Genomic DNA, 27,668 nt, shown 5'->3' with positions numbered 1-27,668 from the left:
GCACCCCTCTTCTTATTACTTTTTCTGATGTCAAAGTTTATCTTGAATTTATTATGAGATTGTTTAAATTACATTGATCACCCACTCACGGGGTTCAGGGCATATTTTGAAATAGATAAAAATGACAAAAGAGCAATAAGTCCATTTCCCATAACTAATCCTTAATTTTCATTCCAGTTGCTTGGGGGGAGAGCCTGCTCTCAACTTATGAACCTCACCATCGGCAAGCAGTAAAGGGATCCATATTAGCAGAAAGTGCCTAGGAATCGATAGGAAAATAAAACGAGATCAGACCCTTTTTGATTAACAAAAGGACATGGAAAAATCATCACTAGAAATATATGGGATTGAGGGATAACTTACAATTCTTAGAGCCTATGTTTTCAGGAATATTTTCTGAGTGATTGAAAAATGATAGCAAGCAACCAGTGATACGTGGCTTTATGCCAGTTCTTTATAAGCTACCTCAGGCAGTGATCCTGCCGTGTGGAATTTAAGTGGATTATGAATAGTCGTGGTGAGAATAAACTAGACTAATAAATGTACTATGCTGCGTATGACAGAAACACAGGTAACCTGTGCAGCTAAGTATTTGCCTCATACTCAAGAGAATAGCCCAAAGAAAGAAGCTGGTACTTAGAATTCTGCTCCTTTCTTCTGAATTGTTTGCAAACCACTCATGGAGCAAATGGAGTTTCCAGAAGTCATTTAATGGGGAGGAGGGAGTGTTGAGCATCTTAGGGGGATAGTTGAGGCTTAAGAGCTGGAGTGTGAAATCACAGAGAGAAAGGAAGTAGCTACAGCTCATGGTATAGATGAAAGGCCTCCCGTATGGAAGCCAAGGAGGACTGGGAGGAGTTTCTCAGTAGCGCCTTCCAAATACAGCAGCTCAACGCTGTAGCCCTTTCCTGGCCATTGTGTGGGGAGAACAAACGGTCCCTCGAAGGGAACACACCCAGACTTGAATGAGTTACCGCGTTAAAAGCCAGAAAAAAAGAACGAACTGAGTACGATGAGTTTCAAGTAGGGATGAGGTGGAGGAGAGAGTAAATGTAGAAAAAAAAGAAAATGTTTCTCCATATTTATAGTGATAAACCATACACCAGTAGAGACCGTATTAATAAAATGGAGAGCTTCAGAAGGCTTCATGATGCTTCAGGTGTAAGGGTGGGGAGCACGGAGAGCCGGTGGACTGTCTGCTGCCACCTGGTTAATTGTTTTCCTTGTGGGAGAGGAGGCTGTAAGGAGAGGCCATGGGATCAAGAACAGTAACATGTCAAGAGCACCCGTCCAAGTCCTGGGCTCATAAGGAGACGGGGAATTTGGGGAAAACACTGTTCATGCCTTCAGGCATCTCTCGAATCAACAATTTCGCCAAGGAAGAAAATTTTCAGCATCCTGGAGAGCAGTTCACTTAAATATTCACAACAACACTTCCCAGAAAACAAAAATATCTTGAAACTTTCCTTGACATGTATATAATGGGATTTGACCTGTAATAACAAAGCAGAAAGGACAAAGCAAGCGGGATATGTCTGTACCGTTGGTATGTGAGCTATCTAGAATTTCAGAGCAGTAGAGCCAGTCAGTTCCGGACTCGTCTGTCGGCATTATCCCTGTCATTCACGTATTTTCCCCCTCTTCTAGGGGCTTACCTTTGTCCCTGAGAAAGGGAGGAAATGTAATCAATTTCCAGGCTAGTTAGAAGCACCAATAATGGATTTTGGGGCAAATATTAAGGACTAGATGAAGACAAACATATCTGGATTTCGTTGAACTTGAGACTTTCCGTTTTCCACAGAGGAGCCGATGTTGCTTGGGAGTTAGTACTTGGAGTTAAGGCGGTTCTCGCTATCAGAATAAGTAGAAAGGGATTTTCTGAGTTTTGATCCTAATTTTTCTCTCATCTCTGCAGGTGGTGCTTGGCACTTTTCATTTAATGGTGAATTTTACCCACCAGACCCCGCCCAGTTATCCGAAGATATCACCAGGTATTTGAAAGTTGGCTCTGAAAAAGGCAGGCTTTTCTTTATTCTCTGGGGAAGAGCATGCTTACATCTGGGAACCTTTCAGTCATCCACGCCAGAAATGGCAAACCAAAGGCAACGGAGCGAGAGCAAACATCTGATGAGAAGATTTGCCAAATCGTATCTGTTCACAGTTGAATCTTTGGTGCTAAGCTGATACTTCCGTCTGTCTGACCTTGGCGGGAAAACTTGCAGAATTGAGATACTGTCATCCACCCACCACCGTCAAATTGGATGGGATTCAGCCTTACGTGATACGGCAGTTCCTAGTGCTCCTGCTCTAAAACTCAGAGTAAAAATGTGTCTTTGGATGCTTCTGCTGTTTATATAACCAGTCTGATACATGACAGCTATTTTAAAAAAATCAGGCACCAAATGCACACAGAGGAGAGTTTACTTTCTCTGCCCTGTGTGTACAGGAAAAATGATTCATTCATTTGGGGGAAGGAAGACTGAAGAAAGGAGACTAATGTAAAAATATCCTGGTGCAGTGACTTGAGCTTTGGGTGTGCGAGGAGATCCCTTTAGGAGGCTATCCTGGGTTTGCCATGTGCTCTAGGCTCCTTCACATCCCACTTTGGAACTGCTGACTCTCTCACCCTGCTTGGTAGTAAGTTTACAGCCAATCAGAGTGACATTATGCAGTGTGTACCGAATTTTCTGCGTAAGCCTCACATGCTTCTTGGAGGGCTTTTCAGAAAAGGGGAATTATTCCAAACAGCTCCAGTCACTGGCTAGGAGTAAAAATAGTTCCAGCAGACGTGTTAGGCAAAGAGTAAAAGAAATAGTTACAAAGGATTTCTTTTATATTTTTATTAAATCTAGGAAAATAGATGACTTCTTATTTAAAGATACTTTTAATAATATTGAAGAACCACTTAATTGTGGCTAATTTATTGGTTATAGAGCCACATACACCTGACATGTGATGCCTGGTTCCTTTCTATTTGTGCAATGTTTGCAGAGCCTGTGGAATGTGTAGAAATTTCTGTATCTGTATTACATGGAGTTTTTTTATATCAGCTTAAAATCACATTTGAAGGGGGCCTTAAGACTTTAATCATCTTCAGCAGATTAACAATTTATTTCTTATATGAACAGTGCAAGGATATATTATTATTATACCTATATCCTGGGGCATGAAGGGTTTTTTGGTTTTTTTTTTTTTAAGATTTTACTTACTTATTTGACAGAGAGAGAGAGAGAGAGATCACAAGTAGGCAAGGAGGGTAGGCTCCCTGCTGAGCAGAAAGCCCAATGTGGGGCTTGATCCCAGGACCCAGAGACCATGACCTGAGCCGAGGGCAGAGGCTTAACCCACTGGGCCACCCAGGTGCCCCTATAATGGGTATTATTAAGAGTTATCAACATTAGCACTTACCTTGGAGTCTCCTGCAGTTAGTAGTCTATCTGTAAATCTTGAAAAGCAAGAAGCAGAGGAAATAAGTCAGCTATCAGTGGCGATATCTGTATATCTTGGCCACATTAAATGGAAAATAACTCTTACTCCTTGAGTATAAAGCTGTTTACTTGTAGGGATGAGGTGCTCAGATTTTAAAGTAGTAGTTCTTCAGAGTTAGTCTTCCTATCAGTTGGATTCTAGGACATTCCCTAAATAAAAAAATGAGGACTGGAAACGGGAGCAATTGTTTGTTATTACGACAAGACCATGGCATCAGGAAAGCAGGAGTAGGTGCAGTCGATGGTGGTGTAGCTGGTGAGTTAGCTGAAATGGGCCTTGCTCACATGGCAGGATGCTTAACCGATGCAGCAGAATGACACTTAAGGCTGGTAGAGACTTAGTAGTTGCATTTAGCTGCACCATTATTATATGATAATTCCCCCAACCAGAGATTTCAGGGAGTGTGTTGGGGGGAATCACTGATTTGGATTTTACATGTTAGTTATTTTAAAAGATGTTAAAGAAATAGGTCTTGAGGTTTCTTCTACTCAGTGCCGTTAATAAATATATTTTTAATAAATAAAATTTTTAATTTTATCTTTATTAATAATTAATAGTAATAATACTTCACTAATAAATAAAAATTATTAGGAGCATTGACTTGCCTCAAGATGCCCTTTAATAATTGTATTTTAGAGCCAAGTATTTTCCCCTACATCTAAAGCAAAGTAGAGATGCTAGAAAATTTGTCCTAGTGCGATCATTCCCCAGGAAGGAATTGCTTACAGCGCGATTTGTACCAAGTGGCCTGCTTTTCTCCTGTCCTCATGCTGGATTTTTGCTTTGTCTTTTGGCTCCTGGAAGGTACTACCTCTGTCTACAACTGCGAGACGACATCGTGTCCGGAAGGCTGCCCTGCTCCTTTGTCACCCTGGCCCTGCTGGGCTCCTATACCGTCCAGTCCGAACTTGGAGACTACGACCCAGATGACTGTGGGAATGATTACATTAGTGAGTTCCGCTTTGCGCCAAACCACACGAAGGAACTGGAAGATAAAGTGATCGAGCTGCACAAGAGCCACAGGTTAGTGGCAGAAAGCCTGAAAACATTGGTTTGGCTTGTGCCTTGATGGGCAAGCGTCCTTTGTATTACCTGCTCTTACCAGGCTGTGTTTCAGGGGCATGAAGGGTGGGACCGTAGCAGACTGAGGTTCTGTATTTTATTTGGTTCTGGGGTAGTTACACTCTTCCTTCTGGTATTCTGGTTGTTGTTCTTGTTTAGAGAGAGAGAAAGAATGGGGAGAGGGGAGTGAGGGGAGGGTAGATGGAGAGTGAAAGAGAATCTTAAGCAGGCTCTACATGCAATGCAGGGCCCGACATGGGGCTCGACCTCACGACCCTGAGATCATGACCTCAGCCAAAATCCAGAGTCAGACACTTAACTGACTGAGTCACCCAGTGACTTTAAAAGCCATTTTCCTTGGGGCACCTGGGTGGTTCAGTTAGCTAAGCGGCTGCCTTCAGCTCAGGTCATGATCCCAGAGTCCTGGGATCCAACCCCCGTCAGGCTCCTCCTCAGTGGAAAGCCTGCTTCTCCCTCTCCTGCTCCGCTGCTTGTGCACTTGCTCTCTCTCTCTCTCTCCCCACCTCTCTGTCAAATAAATAAATAAAATATTTTTTAAAAAAATGAAAGCCATTGTTCCTGTTATTCTCCGCCACCCCCTTCAGAGCATGAATCTGCTGCTGCCCTCTATGGGGTTTGCTTATGAGATAGCAAGGCTAAGTGGGAAATATTGCAGTCCTGCCAGGTAAAAGAAAAGCAACATTGTGACTTTTTTTTTCCCCCTTATCAGAGGAATGACGCCAGCAGAAGCAGAGATGCATTTCTTGGAAAATGCCAAAAAACTGTCCATGTATGGGGTTGATTTACATCATGCCAAGGTATGCATTTTTTAAACCCCAAACTTCCTATTTAATTTTCTTTAATGCAGTGTTGTTATTACTATAAGCTGGTGATTTTTTACTTCCATCATTAAAAACTTTGGGGATCCAAATCTGTGTTTGCTTTAAGGCCCACTCAATGATAAGGCAAATTCAGCTCTCTGAGATTTTACTGAAGAGTTTGCTCTGCATGTCTCAAACTCCCATAGCTCATGGCCTCAGCTGCTGAAAGCCTTAGTTAGGCAAAGCCTCAGTTTGCCCCTTGGTTCAGTTAGAAATTTATCTTCACATAACAAGCTCCTAATGCAGCCCCCTTTCCTGTCACGGTTTGATTTCCCACTTTGTGCCAACACGTGCCCTTTGCTTCTGCCAGATCCTATCTCTACGTCTTCCCTGAATATGCCTGTCCTTGTCTGAGCTGTCCTCCTCCTTTCTGTCTACCTGTCCCAACCGTGGCCAATTGTCCAAGACCCACCTGTCACATCTCTTATGTGCCAAGTACTGTTGGATGCCTCTGTTCTGGATGCTTCCCCGGGCGCTCTGCAAAATTCTCGTCAACTTTAAATAGCTCTCTCTAGAACTTAGGTTCTCTGACACATAATCAGTGCTTTGAAATAAGGTTGTCATTTTAGTTCAACTAAAATTAGGCCCCAAAGCTAAGGATTGCTTCATTGATTGGTGATGGGCGAAATGTCAAAGCTGTGTCTTGGCCACAGAGTCTTTTGAAGTTGGAACTGGACTGTAGGAGGGTTGAGGTTGTGAGGCTGCATAAAACATTTGACTACAGGTCGCACTTTCCCAGAATCTCTGTATTTTTTCCAGAGCGAGAGAGTGAGTATATGGACTGTTCATCTGGTATTTGAGCAGCTGTGAATAAAAGTACTGTAGAAGCACAGACAAGCCTTCTGGAAACTTCTATCCAAAGCATACGAAATTTGTTAGGATCTTAGGGATGGATTCTGGTCTTTCAGTAACATCAAAAAAAAAAGATCCATGCTTGAAATTCAAGGGTAGTTCCTTCTGATTTGGGCTATCAAGAGACTGTCACTCCTGTATAGGAACATGTCCTTACTACTGATGGACCGAGCAGTCACCCCTGTCGTGGTTTGGGACCCAAAAGAACATGCAGGTAATAGGCTTCAAGGCATGCAAGTATCTGAGACAGTCAAGGTTGGGGCCAAGAAATGAGAATTTCAGCTGGCTCTGTTGAAGCAAACATCTTGAGGACCCATGGGAGGGAAATCTGTGGTCTCTAGGTTCCACTGACGCTGCCTGTGGGGCCACTCCCTGGTTGGCTCTTAGAGAGCAGACGGATCCACCCTGTGTTTGAACAAGAAAATGGCAGCCATCAAACACATATGAGTTTGATGGGTTCTGTCTGTGGATCATTTCGTACATCATACAGGGTGCGCGCGTTCAAGACCTAAAGGCCTGAACACGAGAAAAAACTCGGAGACTTGGCTGGGACATCCTGGGGATGTGCCGGGACATTGACTGCCAAGCTTTTTGACATTTGTGTGTAATTACAACAGCAGGTGTAGCCCTGTTTACTTGCCAGTTCATTATTCTATTTTTTTTTTCACTTATTTTTCACTTGGATAAGAAAGTGTTTTATATTGTATGCTGTATAAGGTAGGAAGAGGATTTAAAAAAGAAAACTAAGACACATGAAGATTGTTTTTCTCTTCGAGTTTTTCCTTAGGTGGCTAGCAGATAAGGGAACAAGAGGGAAATGAAGGTCGCCTGAAAATTTGAGTGAATTGAAAGCTATTTTTGAAGTTAGGTTACACATGATGATTCACTTACTGCCCGGGAAAAATAAACAAATAAAAGATTAGGGCTTATGTTTGGGAAGGGCAATTCAGGATTTATCAGTGTTCTTATCAGTACAAGTAAAATCACTTAACATTGCTGTAGCTGCTAAATTAAAATAGATCACTGCTTTTTCATTCACTAATATGATTCGAAATCATGCCAATTAAAAAGAAGGGATTAAGGAAGCACAAACACAGCCTATTTTAGGATTTCATCTGAATATTAAGTATAACGAATGTTCAGTTGTGGACTCCCATTTTCTCCGGCAGCCACAGTCCATCATTTAAAGAAGGAAATTTACTGAATTAAATTAGAGCGGATTTCCGGTTTTAAGTGAGAGGATTCTCTTCTGTGGATGGTATGAAAGGCCCTGAGCTTTAGGGCCCATTTAGAAATTCTGAATTGTGATCTTGGACTCTGTGGCTCTGTATAAAGAAAGAATAACATATTATGAGATGAAGGTCCCTTGTTTTGGAAAATCTGTCCTACATGCTTCATTTTTTTTTTCTTAGGAAGACTGTCTCTGCTCGTTTGTCACTTACTGTCAGCCTGAGTAGGCTCAGTCAGAGTCATTTACCTCATATGAGATTCTGAGATGTAGATAGGTAGGTCTAAATCCCTGCTGGATATCCCACAGACCGAGTGATAAGTGAATGACAGTGAAGTTGGAACAGTGGTTTTAAATTAAGGGACTAGTCCACTCATTTATTCTAATTATGATAGACTGAGACTATCCAGATCTTCCTTCCATGTTCCCCACTAAAGGGAGTATTAAATGTGTCAACATATTGATAGGGAAACACACATGTCCCCAAGAAAGACCGCCGTGACAGCTTTCAATACAAGAGATGTATCAAGGGGCACCTGGGTGGCTCAGTGGGTTAAAGCCTCTGCCTTCGGCTCAGGTCATGATCCCAGCGTCCTGGGTTCAAGCCACGCATCGGGCTGCCTGCTCGGCGGGAGGCCTGCTTCTCCTTCTCCCATTCCCTCTGCTTGCATTCTCTCTCTCACTGTTTCTCTCTGTCAAATAAATAAAATCTTTAAAAAAAAAAAGAAAAAGTAATATAGGTTGGAAATTTAGATCTACACAAAGAAATGACACGCATCGAAATAGAAGGAATGAAGGCAAAGTAAAAAAAAAAAAAAAAAGACATATCAAGCCAACATCAGGACTGTGGGCTATGGCAGAAGACTGGATATCCGAAGTATTTTTTTGTCGTTGCTGGTGGATTAATGAAGTGGAAACGTTCAACCAGTTTAAAACCCCACATATTCCTGACGTTTTCTGTCTTCATTTGCCCTCTCTTCTAACACGGAATGGCTGCTCTCAAGCAGCGTCCAGTCCTGAGCACGAGGAAGTGGGTGTTCACTGCCACCCCACTTGCTTGGGGTGCGCAGCTGATGACAACAATATGGGGACAACAATATGGAGGACACGCAGACGTGTGTGGTGGCGGCGAGCCCGAGACGAGCGGTCAGCGGGGGTTTCCTGCTCTTCCCCATGAAGGATGCTGTCTTCTCATTATCTGGAGACCTTAATGGACGATTTTAAAATAGATACTAGTGCAAGAGGCTCTAACTCTGTATTTATCAGGTAAAACAGAAAGCAAGTCAAGGAGCTCTTACTCCCAACAGTCCTCCCTCCATGCCTGCATTTTTGCTCATGGTACGGGAGGGTCACTGAGCAGCCCCGGGGACAGATTACACAGTTCCGAAGGCTCAATAGTGCCAGTTACACGTCGGCCTCAGGCTCTAGCTCTTCCATTTGCTCTTTCAGATTAAAGCCCTTGATAAATGGTGGGCAGTTTCTGGTCTTTGAATTCTCCTCAAATTTAATTATGCTGTAATATCCTGCCATCAAGTATTTCCACTTCTGTAGAGTAATTTCGTATCTAATGGAGTGATCCATTTCCCCAGTGAAATATTTCATTTTAATCCAGTTAGATCGTATTTCCCAGATCCCGGACTTGCATTTCCCAGAGATGGACCGAAATATTATTTTTGATTCTGGAAATATTTGTTTTATGCCTTGCACTGACGAGATTTAGGAAGTAAATTCCCACAATATGGATGAGTCAGAATCTCCTGTTTGGATGCTTCCATTTCCCCGTCCCCTCATCGCTGCTACAGAGGGACTCAGTGCCAGGGACAGTTGTGACGATTAATGTGACAAAAGACCTCAGCTTTGCCTCTTAGGTGCCCCCTGCTTCCGACATCCAGTAAGACCAGGACGTGGAGATTGAGCCTCACACACAGTCCTGCCTTCTGTCCTTTATCCTTCCAATGCAGGGTCTCTGCACATGTTCCTTTTACCCCGATTTCACCCAAATACAGCATTTAGGAGGCATTGGCTATCCATGCAATGTCTCCTGAGCTTTATATGACCTCTCCAATGACCTCTGAGACTTCTCATCCCACATCCCTAGAAAATAACCTAAAGATGAAACGTGCAAGTAGCAGACAGTCCTGTTATAGTGTGCTCCCACTTAAAAAAACTGGAGAAATACAGAGAATGTGTCTCTATTTATGTATGTGACTCAGTTCCCATTATGACTGGGCAATGTGTGTGTTAGAGACATGTTGGGGAAGTATGTTCCTATTGAAAAGCCTATTTTATATTTGAAGTTCTGACCTTAGTGGTGTATTAAAAAAAAAAATCAAGGCTCTTTTTTAATGGAATAAACTCCAAAATACTCATTAGAAAGGACAGGGCCTCTCCATTAGTACACGTAGGAGTCGAAAGCCTTGCATCTGGAACTAGGTTGCCCATAAATTCAGCTGGGGTGGGCACTTAACCTCAGCACGCTTAAAAGTTTCCTCATCTGAGTGAAAGAAGTCAAGCAGAGAAAGTCATCATGGTTTCACTTCTGGAGCATAAGGAAGAACACGGAGGACATGGGGAGATGGAGAAGAGAAGTGAGTTGGGGGAAATCGGAGTGGGAGATGAACCATGAGAGACTGTGGACTCTGAGAAACAAACTGAGGGTTTTGGACGGGAAGGGGGGTGGAGGATTGTGGGACCCTAGTGGTGGGTATTATGGAGGGCACGTACTGCATGGAGCACTGGGTGTGCTGCATAAACAATGAATCTTGGAACACTGAAAAAAAATTTTTAAAAAGTTTCCTCATCTGTAAAGTAGAAAGAGTCCTAGGAACTATCTCAGAGTCTCCTAGTGAAGAGTAAAGGAGTTAACGTTACACACGTGTACACTGGTGAGAACCGTGCCTCGCACTCAGTCATGAGACCTGTCTCTCTCGTTTGTACCGTCATCAGCACGTCATGCGGACGGTGTCCTCTCTGTACAGTACTTACGTCATGAGCCATTGGTGAGCCAGTTCTACACTCACACGTCTCCACAGTGATCAAGATCTTCATTAACAGCCGATTATCGATTATTTAGGGGGAACATACAAAAAAAAAAAAAAACAATAAAACGACGGGGGTATTTTTCTTATTGAAATTAGAGTCGTTGGTGGTCAATTACAGGTTCCTTCACAGAATGCTACGGTGTGTTAAATGCCACCCTCATCCCACATGGAAACCCGTGAAATACTGACCCAATGTTTCTTGATGCCGTTTTCCAGGATTCTGAAGGAGTAGAAATTATGTTAGGAGTTTGTGCGAGTGGTCTGTTGATATATCGTGACCGCCTGAGGATCAACAGATTTGCCTGGCCTAAGGTTCTAAAAATTTCGTACAAACGGAACAACTTTTACATTAAGATCCGGCCAGGAGAGGTAAGTCCCCTCCCCGCAGTTGGCATGTACATTGGAAAGAAAGGTACCCAGTGGCAAACAGAAATGTAAATTGCCAGCTCCCAGGTTCTGAGCATCATGGGACATGGTGAGTTATGTGTCCATGCCTACGAGAATTTTTTGTAGGTTTGTTTGATATATAGCAATAAGTAAAATATTCTCTTCTTCTTAATGGTCTGGTTCTAATTTTGTCCCACTGCATAGATGGAAAAGTTTTTATTTTTGCAGATTTTAGCGTAACCTCAAGATACATGGATAATGTTCCATATATCTCAGACCAAGGTATAAAAGAAACTCTGAGGTACTAAACCTTTTGTGAATAAAGAACAGATTTCTTCCCGTCTGTCCCTGTTTTATGTGCTCATGCCCTTTTCGTACTCCAAATCAGCTGGCACGCTAGCACGAATAGCATTGAGACAATGTGATCAAAGTACAAGAAAGATTAGAGGAGGAGACACCAAGGGTAAATGATACAAATGTCTCATAGCCTAGTACATTTCTGCCTTTTTCTTTTATTCAGAAAGACGGATGGAAAAAAAGTAAAAGTTGATGACTAAGCACATTCATAGTGGTTTACACATAATAGGTGGTAAATATTTCCTATTATCTGTGTAAAAGATGATAAATAAATATACCCAGTTTCTGATGAGCATAGGTATTCTGATGGGGACCGTCAGAGCTCAAAGGTTACAGCTCGTCTGTGTCTCTGAACATTTTCTGGTACAATACAGAATTATTCTCTGTCTTCAAAATCAGCCTCTCTGTTGGTGGAAAAAATCAGGTTATATGGGATGTAATGAACAGCATGGTTATAATACTGTATTGTATCTGAAAGTTCCTAAGAGAGTAGATCTTAAAAATTCTTACCACAAGAAAAATAATCTGTGTGTGGTGATGGATGTTAGACTTATTGTGATCATTTTGCTATGTACATAAACATCAAATCATTATGTCACACACTTGAAACTAATAGGTTATATGCCAGTTATACCACAATTTAAAAAAAATTTTTTTAATCACACTATAGAGCAAAGAATCATGTTTATGATGCCCTGTAAATAAAAAGTCAACCTTGTCTGTGAAGACTGAAATAATCTGTAAACTTGTCATGGACATACATGAAATAATTTTTTATATTCACTAAAATTGCATATAAAACTTAAAACCAATATATATTCAATTCATCAAATATTTACAAGTGACTGTCTATTTATTGTCAGGCACCATGGTGGGCATTAGAAATAGAAAGATAAATATGACCTTGTTCCTGTACTTAAAGGACTTTCTGTTAAGCAAAAACAGTCTCATGTACTTAGAATTATGTCGTCATGATACATTTTGCACATATAATACTGTGTAGACATGGGGCAAGCGTGCTGTGGTGAGGGCCCAGATGAGAAAGCTGGAGAAACACATCAGGAAACAATAGTGAACCATGGAAGGTTTTAGAGAGGGTATGATATGCTAGATGAATAATTTGGAGTGAAACTTAGCAGCTTTGCAATGAGATATGCCAAGACCTCAACCCGGGTAGAGGCCATGAGAATAGAACAGAAGGAGCCAATGTGAGAGAAGTTTCAGAAACTCAGCCTGTAGGTCTTGGACACAAGGTGGAGGAAGCGGCCGAAGAGTGGAGGGAATCCCAGATAATGGGAGGTCTTTGGTTGGCAAGAATGAAGTTGATGGACATGATATTATTAGACGAAGGGAGAAAACTGGGAGAATTTCAGAAAAAAATAAATAAATTCTGTTGAGATATATTTTCACGGGGTGATTCTTGCATAGTTAAGAGATAGAGGTCTGGAGGAGTCATTAGCTGCATCCATTCTACTCAGGGCCTTGGGCATGAAATATATTACCCAAAGAACAAGGCAAGTTAAAGGAAAAGAGAGACTCTAAAACAGAAACTCTGGGTAACGTCCATTTTTGAGGGAGGGGTAGGCAGAAGAACACAGGCCGATGAACCAAAGCAGCCAGAGAAAGAAGAGAAGAGGAAAGAGCCATCACGAACGACAAGGAGACGAGATTCTGAGTACGTGGTAAACCAGCCTGGCCAAATGTTACAGAGAAGGCATGTGGGCTGAGAACTAAGAAAAGTGCATCAGACTCGACAGATTCCCATTGTGACACTGAAGGGTTCTAGCGGGTTGTAGGAGCACCTTATGTGGTACATTAGGTCGCGATGAAGTGGGGAGGGAAGTAGCGAAAGCTGCTCCTTCCTGACATTTGTCAAGGAGCGAGATAGGGTTGTGGTTCAGGCAGAAGCAGGCTCAAAGAAAGTTGGGCTTTCCCCCCTCTTTTTTGGCAGATATATATATATATATATATATATACACACACACACACACACACACACACACACACACACATGTAGGTAGATATATAGATATATAGATATATGGGCTTGAGAAGAATGAGAAAAAAATTTCGGTGGCACGAAGGCTTTGAAGAGGTCGAGACATGGGTACAAAGCACAGAGAGATAGATGAACATTCAGAACTTGCAGGAGCCTCTGTCATCTTTGGTCTAAGGAGGATAGCAGCAAGAAAATATTCCCAGCTTTTTGCAAAAGAGACCAAATTAATTGTTCTTTTTTTTTTTTCTTAAAATTTTATTTATTTGACAGAAAGAGATACAGCCAGAGAGAGAACACAAGCAGGGGTAGTGAGAGAGGGAGAAGCAGACTCCCCACTGGGCAGAGAGCCCAACACAGGGCTCGATCCCAGGACCCCAGGATCGTGACCCGAGCTGGAGGCAGACGCGTAACAACTGAGCCACACAGGCACCCCAAGCTGATTGTTCTTTAAAACCCCTGGCTTTAGCATAACGTGTGGTCCATATTAGATGCAGGATGAATAAACGGGGGACGGGTTAGTCGCAATCCATAATACCCTGGCTTGTCGACTGGCTGGGGCTCTTGGCCAATAGTGACTGTTAACCACTACCACTACATACGAACATCCAGAGTGAGCACAAAATTGGGAACGGCAGTTGTAGTTGGAATAGCTTGTGATGTATTTCCCATTCTCCCCCCCTCAACCCCACCCGCCCCTAGTCCCACTCAAATAAGAAGTAGAAGGCAAGCATAGTTATCTCTCACATGCCATGCATAGGTGCCCCCCCCACCCCGGTTCTTTGCTACATGAGTTACTTTTTTTCTATTGACTGTATCAGTAGTCTGGTTGTTTTATGTTCTTTTGGAAAGCTTTTACTGTTTAAAATGGTTGCCCTCTGGTGGCCTGATGCATACTGTCTTCAGAAAATAAAAAATCCCAAACATTTGCAATGATATTAAAATATATTACTCAGGAAGTCAGATAATTCACTTTGAGAAAGCAAATGGCTGATAGATAGTCATCTGAGTGGTACATGCTGAGAGATATGAAACTGTGTTCTCCCAGTCTGTGATCGTACATATACTATCAAAAGATGTTAGTGTTTAGCATGGTAATCCAGAGGGGAATGCAGAAATAGAATCCACAATATCTGATACCAGGTCATCAAACACCTAGGAGGTATACCTATTCTCTGACCAGATCCTGAGAGAAAAAGTCAGCCTGAGAATGCTACAAACATTTTGCTCATTCCTGTACATTCCAGTTGAAGGCATGATGTCACAGAGACATCATGAAAATAAGGCTTAAAAATGAGATCAGGACAAATTGGTCTCTGGAAGGAATTCAGATATCCTCTTTCTTTTTTCATTTAGTTTTCATAAAATCCATACTTGTCCATAAAACATTTACTACACACAGTATGTGGTTGTCTATGTCTGCAGCATTTTAAAGAGAATAGATACAAGGTGGGTTTTTTTTTTTAATGAGTGAAGTTGTAGAGGGAGAATTCTGCATAAAGCCCTTGATTTTGTGAATAAATTTGAGGGGGGGCATGATTTTGCAAATTATTTGCTTTTATGTTATTTATAATTGCAAACTTGACTTTACTCTTGATGTCTTTTTAAATTTAGTTTGAACAATTTGAAAGCACCATTGGGTTTAAGCTGCCAAACCATCGAGCTGCCAAGCGTTTGTGGAAAGTGTGTGTTGAACACCATACATTTTTCAGGTGGGTAAAGATGACTTTTTTTTTCTTCCTAAAGAAGAATTAGTATGTCAACCAGAGAAAGTCAATTATCATATGGTTTCACTTACTTATGGAGCATAAGGAATAACACAGAGGACATTAGGAAAAGTGAATTGGGGGAAATTGGAAGGGGAGATGAAGCATGAGAGACTATGGACTCCGAGAAAGAAACTGGGGGTTTTGGAGGGGAGGCCGGTGGGGGGATGGGTGAGCCTGGTGGTGGGTATTAAGGGGGGTACGTATTGCATGGAGCACTGGGTGTGGTGCATAAACAATGAATCTCAGAACACTGAAAAAAAAATAAGACGTTAATGGATTGACCAACTTTAATGGAAAAAAAAAGAATCAGAATGATTGAAATTGCTTATATTGTAAAATCTGTTAGGAAAGAGAATGTGGAAGCATGTCCTTTCTTTTCCTTCCAGTTCATGGTTACCAGATTTTTTGATAAGACATCCTAAAAACTTGGGACTGAAGGATCTTCCTTAATTTGTCTTATGTTATATGCCTTAGGTCCACTTTCTTTATTACCGTTAGTGTCTTTTTCATTTTTATAAGATGTCCACTTCAAGGATTTAGCCCATTCCTTACTATTTCAGTCATTTCTCAAAACCCTGGACTCCTTAACTTGCTTACTCAAACTATCAGATTTGCGTCTATAAAATAGCAAGTTATCGCTCTTCTGCTTCACTAAAGTCAGCTCGTTAACTGCTCTTCAGGTTTGTAGAACCATAGGCTCCCCAGTTGTGTGAGATGAACTCCAGTCCATGTAGTCCCCCACTGTACATACAACCCCCATCGTATGTATAGCCTCTTTGCAACTCCCTGCTTGATACATAACTGTGGTAACTGATTTTTTTCCCCTATAAAATCACATTCTTCAAATATGTGATGTGTTAAACCTTTAGCACACAAAGCACTTTACCGTTGACTAAAAAAGTGAAGGTAGCTTTATGTTTGACTGATGGGTCTCTCTGGTATTTTTTCCTTAATATCTCTAGACTGTTGTTACCAGAAGCACCTCCAAAGAAGTTCCTGACCTTGGGCTCCAAGTTTCGTTATAGCGGCAGGACACAAGCCCAAACAAGGAGAGCCAGTGCGTTGATAGACCGCCCTGCCCCTTACTTCGAACGCTCGTCCAGCAAACGCTATACTATGTCTCGCAGTTTGGATGGAGGTAGGCGTTACTTACGAGCCCTTTGTAATAAGAATCCCAAATGGCTACCCAGAAATAGTGTGAAACCATCACAAGATTTCAGTGAACACAGATCTTCTTGAACAGTATGAAATGAAAAGCACTCACCGGTCCACGGCTGAGTGGCACGTTTTAACCCCCACCCTCACAAAAAAAGTGCCTTGGTGAGTCTAATGTCTGTTATTGATAGACTTCTATAAAATTCCATAAATAATGGTACTAAGGGAATGAAGAGCATAGTTTCCGTAAGCTGGCACCCTGAATTTGGAGAAAGATGCTCCCATCCTAAATATAGTCACATACTCTGTAAGTAATTTGGTTCACTTGCTGGCAGTTCTGAAATGATTATCGAGTTTATTTTAGTCCGTTTGTTTCAGAAGGACGACTGTGTCTTTCTATAAAATTTTTATGGATAAAATGTGACTGTTACCAGTCAGTGCATGATAGCTGATAGAAAGAATGACATTCAGATAATAATAGATCCAAGGGCTCCAAGTTGAATCCTCCTGGTTAATATTAATTACTACCACGGATGGACTGCGAGATCCTTGCCGTGTAAATGTTCTCCACTATTAAGTCAAATGTGTAAGTTCAGCAAGGGGAGAATCACTGAAATAACAGTTCTAAGGAATGACATAATTGTGAGTCCCGTGGATTTTCGTCGTATGTGACCGTTTCGTGTTGCTGTCTGTAGTTAACGCACAATGGCAGCTACAACACATGGCAGCTATACTACTGCTACTACTACTACTACTACTACTTCGAAAATGAGCCATGGCCAAGTCTCTGTTTTCTCATTCCAAGCACCTAGAGATTAGTTGTTTTATAGAAGACCTATTCCGTGAATTTAAAAGGAATTAGACGTTTCTAGCATGTGTGTACAATTTGAATAATAAAAAACATAAAATTAAAATAACAAAAACAAAGGAAAAATAATGAAAAGTTACAAATATGTGGGATCACCTTCATGTGGGATCACCTTCGTCTTTACCTTATTTGCCACCACGCCTCGTAGTCCCAGTTCTCTCTTCCTTTCACTGTACGCCACTGTGGCTCCTGGGGTGACGTGCTCCCTGAATCTCCTGTTTGAGAAGTTTGTATTTTTCTAATGAAATATTTCGAAACAGTCTGTAGAAGAAGTCAAAATTGTATCATTAGAGCTTGAATCATGTATGTTACTAGTGAACGTGAACACACGCTTCCCTGGTAGGTAAATCTGGACTGAAGTCTACCTGTGTAGCAGTTAGAGAATGGTTTAGACTCCCCAGGTCTCGGTTTTAGTCATCACCTATAAAATGGGAGCAGAGCCATTCACAAACGGTGAATGAGACAAGGTGTGACAGCATTCTTGATAGGTGTCATAATAATTATATTCATAATTATTCTTCTAGGCTTTTGTGAGCTGGCCTAGGAATTTGATTACCATTCTGTATCTTCCAGTAGTTGCTTCTTTTTGAAATGTCTAACTTGGAGCCAAACTTTTGGAATAAAATTATTAGGACCATTTCAGGTTGAAGATGCTGAAATACTTACTGTAACATTGAAGCTTTTCTTAGTGCTTCGTTCCATTTATTCTTCTTTCTGCTTTGGAGAATCGCTATAAACTGTGTGTTCTATATGGCAGTGTTGGGGGAAACTTTCGTAAAATCACACTTTTTTTTTCCTGGGACATCATCTACTTTGTTGAGTGATGTGTATCCGAGGGAACACATTTGTCATGAATGTCATTTTCCTCATGACCTTTTGTGTGATAATGATTGTTGACAAGACAGAAGACAATTATGAAATAAATGTACTAATCCCATGCTGTCTCTTCCTCCCTGCCCAAAAGTGATGTTAGTATGTGTTGTCTCTCACTCTTTGGGGTCCTGCCAGTTCTAGTATGTTCTCTGTGCTGCTGAGCTAGGTGCTGTGGCTGCATGTTGGAACACAGTTGCTTTTGCAAAGTTGCATCTGACACAGAACAGCCTTACTGGCCCCTTGGGGACTTGCTTCTCCTGGCAGTTTTTCATCAATATAAGGAAATACAAAATATCTTAGTGAAGCTATCTTCGTGAAACAGTTTAGCTAATATAACAGGATTTTGAAATATTTTCTTACATTTTAAACTTCCTAAACTGTGAAGCTGATTCTCTTTTGCCCGCGATTAGCCACTGTAATTTGAAAAGCATCGTTTGTAAGTTTAAATCAGTTGTATATATCTAAAACCAAAAATAATGCTTACCCGGCTTTAAAAATGTAACCAAATTAAGCATCTTTCACTAAGACATTTTAGCTGGGATGGAAGGCTGTCTTATATCTTTTATGTTTGCATGCTTTACATTTGCATGAATTTCATTAGCACCATTTGTCTTATCGTCCCAAAATATCAGAGATGAATAAGTCTGTGCATATCATGGTAGTCTGTTGAAAGTGCAGTAGAAATTAAAACATTTCGGCACTTCAGCTGAAAGGAGTTGCCATCCAAACTGTACAGTCTTTCCAAAGAAAGATTGTAGGAGTGATGGACTCCTTAACCATTATTAATAACAGTAATTGAAAAACCCAATTCAGTGCACCTTGGTGAATGGCACTTCACAAAGACATGTTCAAAGTCAAGTGGATGGGAGCAGTTGTCCACTGCAAATTCCACTGTTAGTTGTGGGACTGGCCACTAGTGCTTGGCGCCGGCATCCAGCCAGTTACTCTGTGGGGTGACAGGCTGGCAGAAGCCCAGCCTCCCACCCCTACACCACATCCGCCCTCACACTCCGCCTCACCAGGGAGCCCCAGAGTTACTCTGGCGGCTTCCAGCGAGCAGCCTTTAAGTCATTTGAAAACATTGGTCAAGAAGCTTCCGAGAGACAAGTCTCTGCCTGAGCTTAGATGCAGGTACCTGCAACCGCTGACTTGCCTTTTCCGACAGACGTGGGTAGGGGTCCTTTTTTCCATAACGGGACAACCGGTGGTGTTCTTCTGGCTCCTGCCTTAACTATTTCAGGACGTTTTCTTCCATTGTATTTGCTTTTAGCGTCAGTGAATGAAAATCATGAAATATACATGAAGGATTCTGTGTCTGCTGCAGAGGTTGGTACTGGCCAGTACGCCACAACAAAGGGCATCTCTCAGACCAACTTGATCACCACTGTGACTCCAGAGAAAAAGACCGAGGAGGAACGGGACGAGGAAGAGGACAGACGGAAAAAGGCGGAAGAAGTCACGCCGGTCGCGGCAGTACGGCACGAGGGAAAGGTACATCTCCCAGGCTCCCTCCTAGCGCTTGCTTAGAAGAACTAATAATTCCGAGGATATAAACCAGGAAAGTGTTAAGACTTAGGGTAATTCGCTTAGACCTTGAACAACTAATAATTCTGAGGATATAAACCAGAAATGTGTTAAAACTTAAGGTAATTCAGGGTGCCTGGGTGGCTCACTCGGTTAAGCCACTAACTTGATCTCAGCTCAGGTGTTGATCTCAGGATCATGAGTTCGGGCCCCACATTGGGCTCCACTCTGGGTGCAGAGCCTTCTTTAAAAAAACAAAACAAAACAAAAAATAACTTAGGGTAGTTCATATATCAGCATTAGTCACATTCATATTATCAATTTTTAAATTCTGATTTCCTCTTGTCGCCATTTTTCTTCTGAAAAATTCTTTCTTAACTTGAAAATTTTATTTTAACTGATGTGCTATGTAAGACTTTCAACAGCTGTCCTGTCTGTATATCTTAAAAATGCATTTAGTGCCATATGACACTTTTCTGTTTGGGCTCACGTTTCAGAACTATCACTAAAACTGTTTTCTTTGTTTCTGGCCCCATTCTCCTCCCCAAGTACTGTATATTTTTCTAGATATACAGTAATCACATTGCCATTCTTCTGACTGCAAGACTGAGTGACCATAGCCTGTGTATTTATACACTATTTCCTCTCTTAGTCTAGGATTATAATCTAATTATCAAAGTAGCAAGCAGACATGTTTTGAAGAGAGATATTAAAGCAGAACATCACAAGGGAAGATGGAAAGTGAGTTTGGCAACAATTTCTCCAAGGTGTTTTCTTCATCAAATTTATAAGCTTCATTTCATCCCAGTATTTATTTATTTATTTTTACAGTATGTTTATTTTTGTAATCTGGCACTATACAGCAACTTTTCAGAAAAATGGAAGTCAGAAAAGGCATAGACAGCTTACTTCTGGTACAGGGTTTTATAAGTAGCACAGCAACTCCCTAAAAGTTTAAAAAAAAAAAAAACTATATTGGGAGGTTAATGTGTGATGATAATGGAAAAAACAGAGTGGCTCCTGGAATGTACAGAGTAAAAAGAAATACCAGAATAAAAATGCTATAAAACTCCTGGTTGTGCTAAAACTTGCCTAGATTTGACTCAGTGTGTTCTTTTCCTATATCAATATTATTTCTTAAATATAGATTTATGTGACAAAGACTTACCTGGGGCTCAAAATAAAAATGCTCCTTTTTGATAAGAGCTATGCAGTGAAGGGTAGCTCCACAACACAGTGTAGTTACGTCCGAATATTCCACATAAAACGCTACCCACCGTGTTGTGAGAAGATCATTTATTTGCCAAACACAAGAACAGGGTAGGACATGCCAGCAAGGATATTTGAATCATTTTTGCTGGGAAAACATGACTTTGTTCCGAATTTTGTTTTTACACTCTTATTTTCCAGTTAAGTCAAGGCAGCTTTTAAATAGGAAATAAGGAAAGTGGTGTCTGCCTGAAAAGCAAACGATTTCCACACTTCCCCTGAAATCACCCATGCCAACCGACAATTCTCATGGATGCGTAACTGTGATTAAAGTGGCACGTTAAAGGAGATGACTTTTAGTTGGCTCAAAAAATAGACCTAGGAAGTCTCTTTATTTAATTTGAAAAGCCCCCCACTTATATAAAATAAGCACTAAACCACCATCACTTTTGCCACTTACGGCATGGGAAAATAAAAAGACAAAAAACCCTGACTCTGATTGTCTGAATCTCTGAGAAGCCAGCTCTTTGACCCAGATGCCTACAGAAGGGCTGTGGTCCAGCCCTGGCCAGGTAGGGTCGATGGCTGGCTTCGTTTTACACGGTACACAGCTATCTTTTAAAAACCACTTGAATAAGCAGCATGGAAAATTAAGCCTTCATTTTATTCTTCTCCATCTTCAAAAAGTAACAAAGAGGGTACTCATTTTTTAACCAAAATGAAAGTGTATCACTGAAAATAGGTCTTAAAAGGCTGGTCCCCTAGATTCTTCTGAGAGGAGGCCTGTTTCCCAGGTTAATGATCACCCCAGGTGACTGTGCAGCCAGCCACCACCAGGGGAACAATAGCATGCACGCAGGAGTCAGCTTGTAACTTTTATATTCTTCTCCGTTGAATGAGATGTGTGCAGGATCACATTTAAAACACAATGCTTAATGTTAAATGCGAGGATTGAGAAGAGACATACTTGCCTAAGACCTAAAAAGAGACACTCCTAAATTCTAGCATACCCACAATACTGTTTCCTCTGTGCATGTTCTAACCCTCTGTCTTTATATTTACCAAGTCAGGATTGAGAGCTACAAAGCAGGGTGGGGGTAATTTCCACGCTAGCAAGTCTCTAGGCAAACCACACGTGTACATGCTCACGCACACACACACACTCACATCACCCATGCAGCGGGTCCCAGAGAGCAGCTGATGTCTATCTTCAGACTCTGTGTGACCTTGAATTGAACTCCTGGGGCTGCAGCGGCTTCCAAGCTGTGCCAGGTCCTGTTTGGAGCTTGCTGGCTTCCCTTCTTCCCCTCGTGCTCAGCAGCCCCCCACCACCTACAAAGGAAACTGGCTGTGGTCAGAGAGGCTGCCAGGGCCAGAGAGGATGGAAAGAACCTCTCTTTCCCTCCAGAAGCCTGAGCTCACCAGGAGCACTTTTGTGGCAATGGCTATCTTCATCGTTCTGTGATGGCTTCTAACCAGGAGAGTTAAATATGGTGATTACTTGCTCAGAAAAACCAGAAGACTGGGAAATTGTACCTATTATTTATGGACCACAAATAATACAAACTAAATGCTTACAAGCCATATCACAAGAAAGCACATTCTTTTTGCTAGTTAGCTTGTTGAAACCCTTATTTGAGTTTAAGTTACATTTACATCATGGAGAAAAGAGCCAAAGTAGACATTTTCAAAGGAACCTCAATTCTTCGGGGAGCTGAGTTCCTAAAATGCTAGTTGTGGACTTCCCTGAGTGGCACAGCTTATCAGATGGGAGTGGGGCCAGAAACTTCTTGATTCGGAAACCCACCTGTTTTGGATATAATTGACTAAGCAAGGAAAGGTAACGCTAAACTTTTTTTTAATAATCAAAATTTGGATCCATTTTTATTTATTTTTTAATCCAACCAAACTCGAGTAACAGATCTGTTAGCTGGAGATCAGGAGATGTTATTGAAAGTCTTGATTTCAAGTTCTCAGAGGGTTCTATTTGCTCTCAAAACCCTACAACTTTCTGGAGTTGTTGGTCTAAACAAACTTGTTAGATGCTGTGAAACATGTAGATTTTGAGATTGCCCACCGCGATCTTCTGTTCTGACTTTATAAAAAAAGCCCACCCTGTATTTGACAGTCTAATAGGAAAATGGTAGCCGTTCGTGGCAGCCTTGGCATGCAGCTTGAATACTTTAAGTGCGAACAACCCTAGAGCTAAAATTCTTGTTTTACAATTTTATATTGATACCCATAAGAAAATTAACTAATTGCAGTTTTCTTTTTGTCCTTTTGCACCTCTGTTTGCTGCTTTCTGTCTCTCTCTGTCTCTTTCACATCAGTCACCTGGGCTTGGCACTGACTCATGTCCCCTGTCCCCTCCATCAGCCCATCGTTCCCCCACATCCCCCCCAGAGCTCCGTAGGAGGTGTAAGGAGAATGACCGCCAAGCCCCGGACTTGGAGGCTGCCAGAGGCATTGTGCGTGTGCTCGGAGAGCCCACCGTGGACTCTGACCCCAAAGGGAAGCCATCCTTAGGGGACCAAGATGTGGCTTTTAGCTACAAACAGCAAACTGGCAAAGGGACCACCCTGTTTTCCTTCTCCTTGCAGCTCCCGGAGTCATTCCCATCTCTTCTCGATGACGATGGGTACCTCTCTTTCCCTAACCTGTCAGAAACCAACCTCCTCCCCCAGAGCCTGCAGCATTACCTCCCGATCCGCTCGCCCTCCCTTGTGCCCTGTTTCCTCTTCATCTTTTTCTTTCTGCTCTCCGCCTCCTTCTCAGTGCCATATGCCCTCACTCTCTCCTTCCCTCTGGCTATGTGCCTCTGCTACCTGGAGCCCAAGGCGGCCTCCTTGAGTGCCTCACTAGACAATGACCCGAGTGACAGTTCAGAGGAAGAGGTGTGTACCTCGGCATAGAACACACTTCCCTGTCGTGGTCGGGGCTTTGGTCCGAAACAATGTTAGGCGCCTACTGCCATAGTGGTCCTACTTTCAGAGCCTCATTTATTGTCTGTGCCGACATGTGAGAGGTTTCTGTGTGTTGGGGAGTCGTTCCCCCCACCCCGGCCCCCGGGTTAGGCACAACACCATGTGGACAGAGCAGGCTGCATCCAGCCCGCTGAATTCTACGTGTGATGAAGGACTTGGAAGTTTGTTTTAAAGAACCCGTTAGCTGCGTTAAAAATCAAGGTTAGGTTAAAGGTCTGGTCAGTCACTAGTTCCTAAAGGAAAGGGATGTAGAAGACCAAGAAAAAAGTTTGACCCAGACTGATGGAGTGTTCCCAAAATGTATCCTGGCATCATGGTACGTCCGTAGCGCTGATACCAGTGGATAAACGACCTCACGGCAAGGTGGGAATGACCAGCCAAAGGAGGTGGGTCTCCATCGTGTGGGTAGCTTCCCCCAACTCTCGATGCCTCTCTTCCCTGGAGATCGTGAAACTTCCCCACACTGTCTCTGTTACTCTTGGAGGTGAGCCAGATCCCAAGGGTGTGTTGGGTCAGAAAAAATGCTTGAGTAGATGAACAGGCCCATGTGACCGCAGTCATTGGAAGGGCCACAGAGAGGACCAGAAATAACAGCAGTCTTCAAACACAGTCAGGAAAAGGCTCCCGGAAGATGTCTGCTTGCTGTAAAAATGGGCTGGAAGTTCATCAGTCCTGACAGGGCTAATGCGTATGTTGGATGGCAGTGATCCTTTCAACTCTAGCATGAGCCAAAAAATCCACACACTCACAGACAGTCTGGAAAGGTCAGGAGAGCTGGCTAGGTCCCTGCGGCTCTCAGCCAGGCATGTGCTCAGTGGGGAGAGGATGGGGCCGTCAGCCTCTTTCTGAGAAGACATGCCACCTGTCCATCTCCCATCCCTCATCTGAGCCAGTGGGTGAGTTGACATGGTTGTTGGTAGCTTTTCCTCTTAACTGCTCTCCTTTCACACCAGTCCCCTGATGTGTGAACAGCCCAGCAGTTCCCTTCAGACAGAGCGCAGGGGAAAAGAATAGAAGTAGCCAACAGAGGGCCTGGCTGTCGCCTACCCTCCTGCCCACAACCTCCCCAGGCCCTTCCAGCTCTTCTGTTCTCACAAAACAAGACTTTTTGTGGCAGGAGACAAGCCCAGTACTTCCAGCATTGAAAAAAAAAAAAAAAAGTGACAAAGTCAAAGCAACACTAAAAAAAAAAAAGGAAAAGTCTATTCATTTTTCAACTCAGCCAGGAATCATAATTTGAGCTGCACCTGTGGGTGTATAGAATTGTGAGGGTGTGTAAGTATCTATATTTAGTGAGATTATGACCATTTCTTAGCAGCAGAAGGAAGAAAACTGGGAATGGTCTCGCAGATACTTCAAATAAAAGTTTGCCCTTTTCAATTTGATATTGCATTAAAGCCCTTTTCAAGGTTCTTGGGTCGTATGACTTCGCTCCAAAGTCTGTGTGATTTTATATATTTACTATAAAACTATTTCATACATGAAAAATGTTTTAAGAGCATGAATCCTAGGCTTTAATATCGCCATTTCAAGAACAAGGTGATCAAATAACGTGGGACTAGAATGTACAACCTGAAGAACACAAGATTATCTAGAAAGACCGTAGTATTAGCTGGTTTCCAACCTGGACGTCTAGTTTTCCTTTAGCAGTGGAGTTAGTCATCTAGCCAACATAAAGCAAAAAGATTGCCATTTGCTGCTTTTCTGAATTCTAAATAACTGAACTTTTCTGTAGCAAACCACACAGATCTTGTGCCTAATCCAGGGTATACATCTTGTTGTAATCAGTGCATGAAAATTAATGTTAAATTGGGGCATGTCTGCATTACATCAGCAAAACAAATCACAGCAGTTATCCGATGCAAGCCAGTGACCACGTGACTGGAGCTTCCCAGCCGCTAACTCTCCCTGTTACTGCAAAGCTCTGAGACCCTGAGCCAGCTCTGGCCGCCGCGGTCTTATGCCTCCTCTGCATCCCTGGTCACCCATGACAGCTCTCCTAACATGAGACCTTGCGTGTGGCCATCTGTTCAGTGTCGTCTCTTAACCTCAAGTGTTAAAAGCTATGCTCTCTAGTTCAGGCTGAGCTGGAGGACTCCTATGTAGGTCGTTCCATTTAAAAAAAAAAAAATTTGTTGACATGGCCTTTTTTATTCTCTAGGCTTCAAGCACTTTGGCAGCTAAATGGGGTGACTTCATGTAACATACGGTTTAGCTCTGTCACGTTCATTTTGTAAGAATCACTAAATCACTGATGAATGTAATTCTTTTCAAATATTTTATCATTACTACTTATATTTCTCATGTATTGGAGTGACTTAATTAGTTCCAACCTTTCTCAAGAGGGAAACCCAGTGTGGAAAGGCAGAATCATTTCAAACTTAGAAAGCTGCTGACCAATAATATTTTTTTTCTTTTGTTCTTTCAAGAATGGTCACATAACAAGGGGCACAGAATATTAAATCATCTGTCAAGAAACATAAGCTGAATTTAGCTTACCATACCACAGAATCACCATTAGTCTTTATGTGTCAATTTGTGAGGAATATTTTCATAAAACAAAAAAGATTCAAATTTGGAGGCAAAAATTAATAATCAACTGATTTTTGACATTTTAAATTGTGTAGACACAGAATCATATGACAGTTCGTGACCCGTTATACATTTCGTAGCTTTGTTTAGTCGTAGTATATTATATAAATAATATATAAAAAGCTACTTTTGCTATAAAAGCTACTTTTTTCAGCCTTTCTTCATTAACTATTTATTGATCATGCACTATATTTGTTGAATAACTGACTACATGCTCAGGAAGAGTTTAAGGGAGTTGAGATACAGTCTAGGCTATTTTTTCATATAGCTAGAAAAAAATGGTAGTAATAATTATAATTATATAATTATATAATATTACAATATAATAATATCAACATACGACAGTTATTATAGGCACTTTTGGGTCTGCATGTGTCAGGCCTTGTAGAAAGCACTTAATATCCATTACCTGATACAGTTAGGGCTGTTATTTTTTTTTCTCCATTTTGCTGGAAGGAAATGGGGATTAAAACATGAAACATGTCCAGTGTGTCACAGATTTCAATAGCAAGGATTTGAGCTCATGTCAGCCTGACATCAGAGTTCTCACTCTTAACCAGGGCTGTAATCTAAAGCCAAGATGCTCCAGTAGATTTTCAAGCCACAAGGGAGATTGTTATGTAAGAGGAGAAATACTTTCAAGCAGCTTGGAAGGGTTGCACAAAACCAGTTAGCACACCAAGTGCCAGTCATTCCTATTTATTCTTGAAAGCCTAAGGCTTCTTTGGGTTATTATACACTTGAACAATAACCTGTCTCTCTCCCCCTATGTCACATTGGCCATTCCCTAGGCTGTCAGTTGGGGAAGCCATGCTAATACCATAGCAATGATCACCCTCATAAGAAAATTACTCCCCGCCCCCCACCAGGTGTTGTGAAGATGGTCATCAGGTCATGAAAGTGTGTCCGCACACATTCTTTACCAAACTCCTGAAAATTATGTTCTGCTTAGGCATGATAGCTGACCCCCTCAGGTGCACATGCCAAACATGAATTTCAATGTATTTTCTTTTAGGAACATATAAAACGGAAATTTGGGATAGCGCCAAGAAATCCGCCCAACCAGAGTTAAGTTGATATGACCATCCCTGTCCCAGGCGTCCTTCTTGAAATTCCTTGTTGTTAGAATTGAAAGATTATCTGAAGAGGCAGGTTCACAAGCTTACAGCTCCCAGTTTTTATTTTTGTTTTGAAAATATTCACCGTGTATCTTTGCTCAAGGGAATTTTATTAGTGATTAGTTGACATTTATGGAGGGAAAGTCAGTTTATAATATATTACAGCATTTAAATGTCCCATCTGTAATGGCTGTGGTTCTGTTGTACTCCAAAGAAAATAAGTTTGTTTTAAACTACAAATCTCTATGAAACAGCTTAAAAACCCAGTCCTGAAATGACTATT

At 41.8% G+C, this 27,668-nt stretch overlaps 1 protein-coding gene across 27 annotated transcripts in view; it reads left to right on the top strand.

The window, feature by feature from the left end:
- The window catches only part of EPB41L3 (erythrocyte membrane protein band 4.1 like 3), a 238,773-nt gene that overhangs the window by 193,213 nt on the left and 17,892 nt on the right, over positions 1–27,668 (top strand). For 21 of the 27 annotated variants that reach the window (XM_047696617.1, XM_047696615.1, XM_047696616.1 and 18 more), the window contains 7 exons: positions 1,916–1,991; positions 4,294–4,512; positions 5,282–5,369; positions 10,770–10,922; positions 14,908–15,005; positions 16,025–16,200; positions 19,229–19,449. In XM_047696617.1, coding sequence (XP_047552573.1) covers positions 1,916–1,991; positions 4,294–4,512; positions 5,282–5,369; positions 10,770–10,922; positions 14,908–15,005; positions 16,025–16,200; positions 19,229–19,449 — 1,031 coding nt within the window. The remainder of the gene's footprint in view (positions 1–1,915; positions 1,992–4,293; positions 4,513–5,281; positions 5,370–10,769; positions 10,923–14,907; positions 15,006–16,024; positions 16,201–19,228; positions 19,450–27,668) is intronic. The other 6 variants (XM_047696636.1, XM_047696631.1, XM_047696635.1 and 3 more) reach the window with 1 other exon arrangement.

This window comes from Lutra lutra, chromosome 12 (assembly GCF_902655055.1).
Source record: "Lutra lutra chromosome 12, mLutLut1.2, whole genome shotgun sequence".
In the NCBI taxonomy this organism is placed as follows: domain Eukaryota; kingdom Metazoa; phylum Chordata; class Mammalia; order Carnivora; family Mustelidae; genus Lutra; species Lutra lutra.
This window is presented reverse-complemented; position numbering and strand designations above follow the sequence as displayed.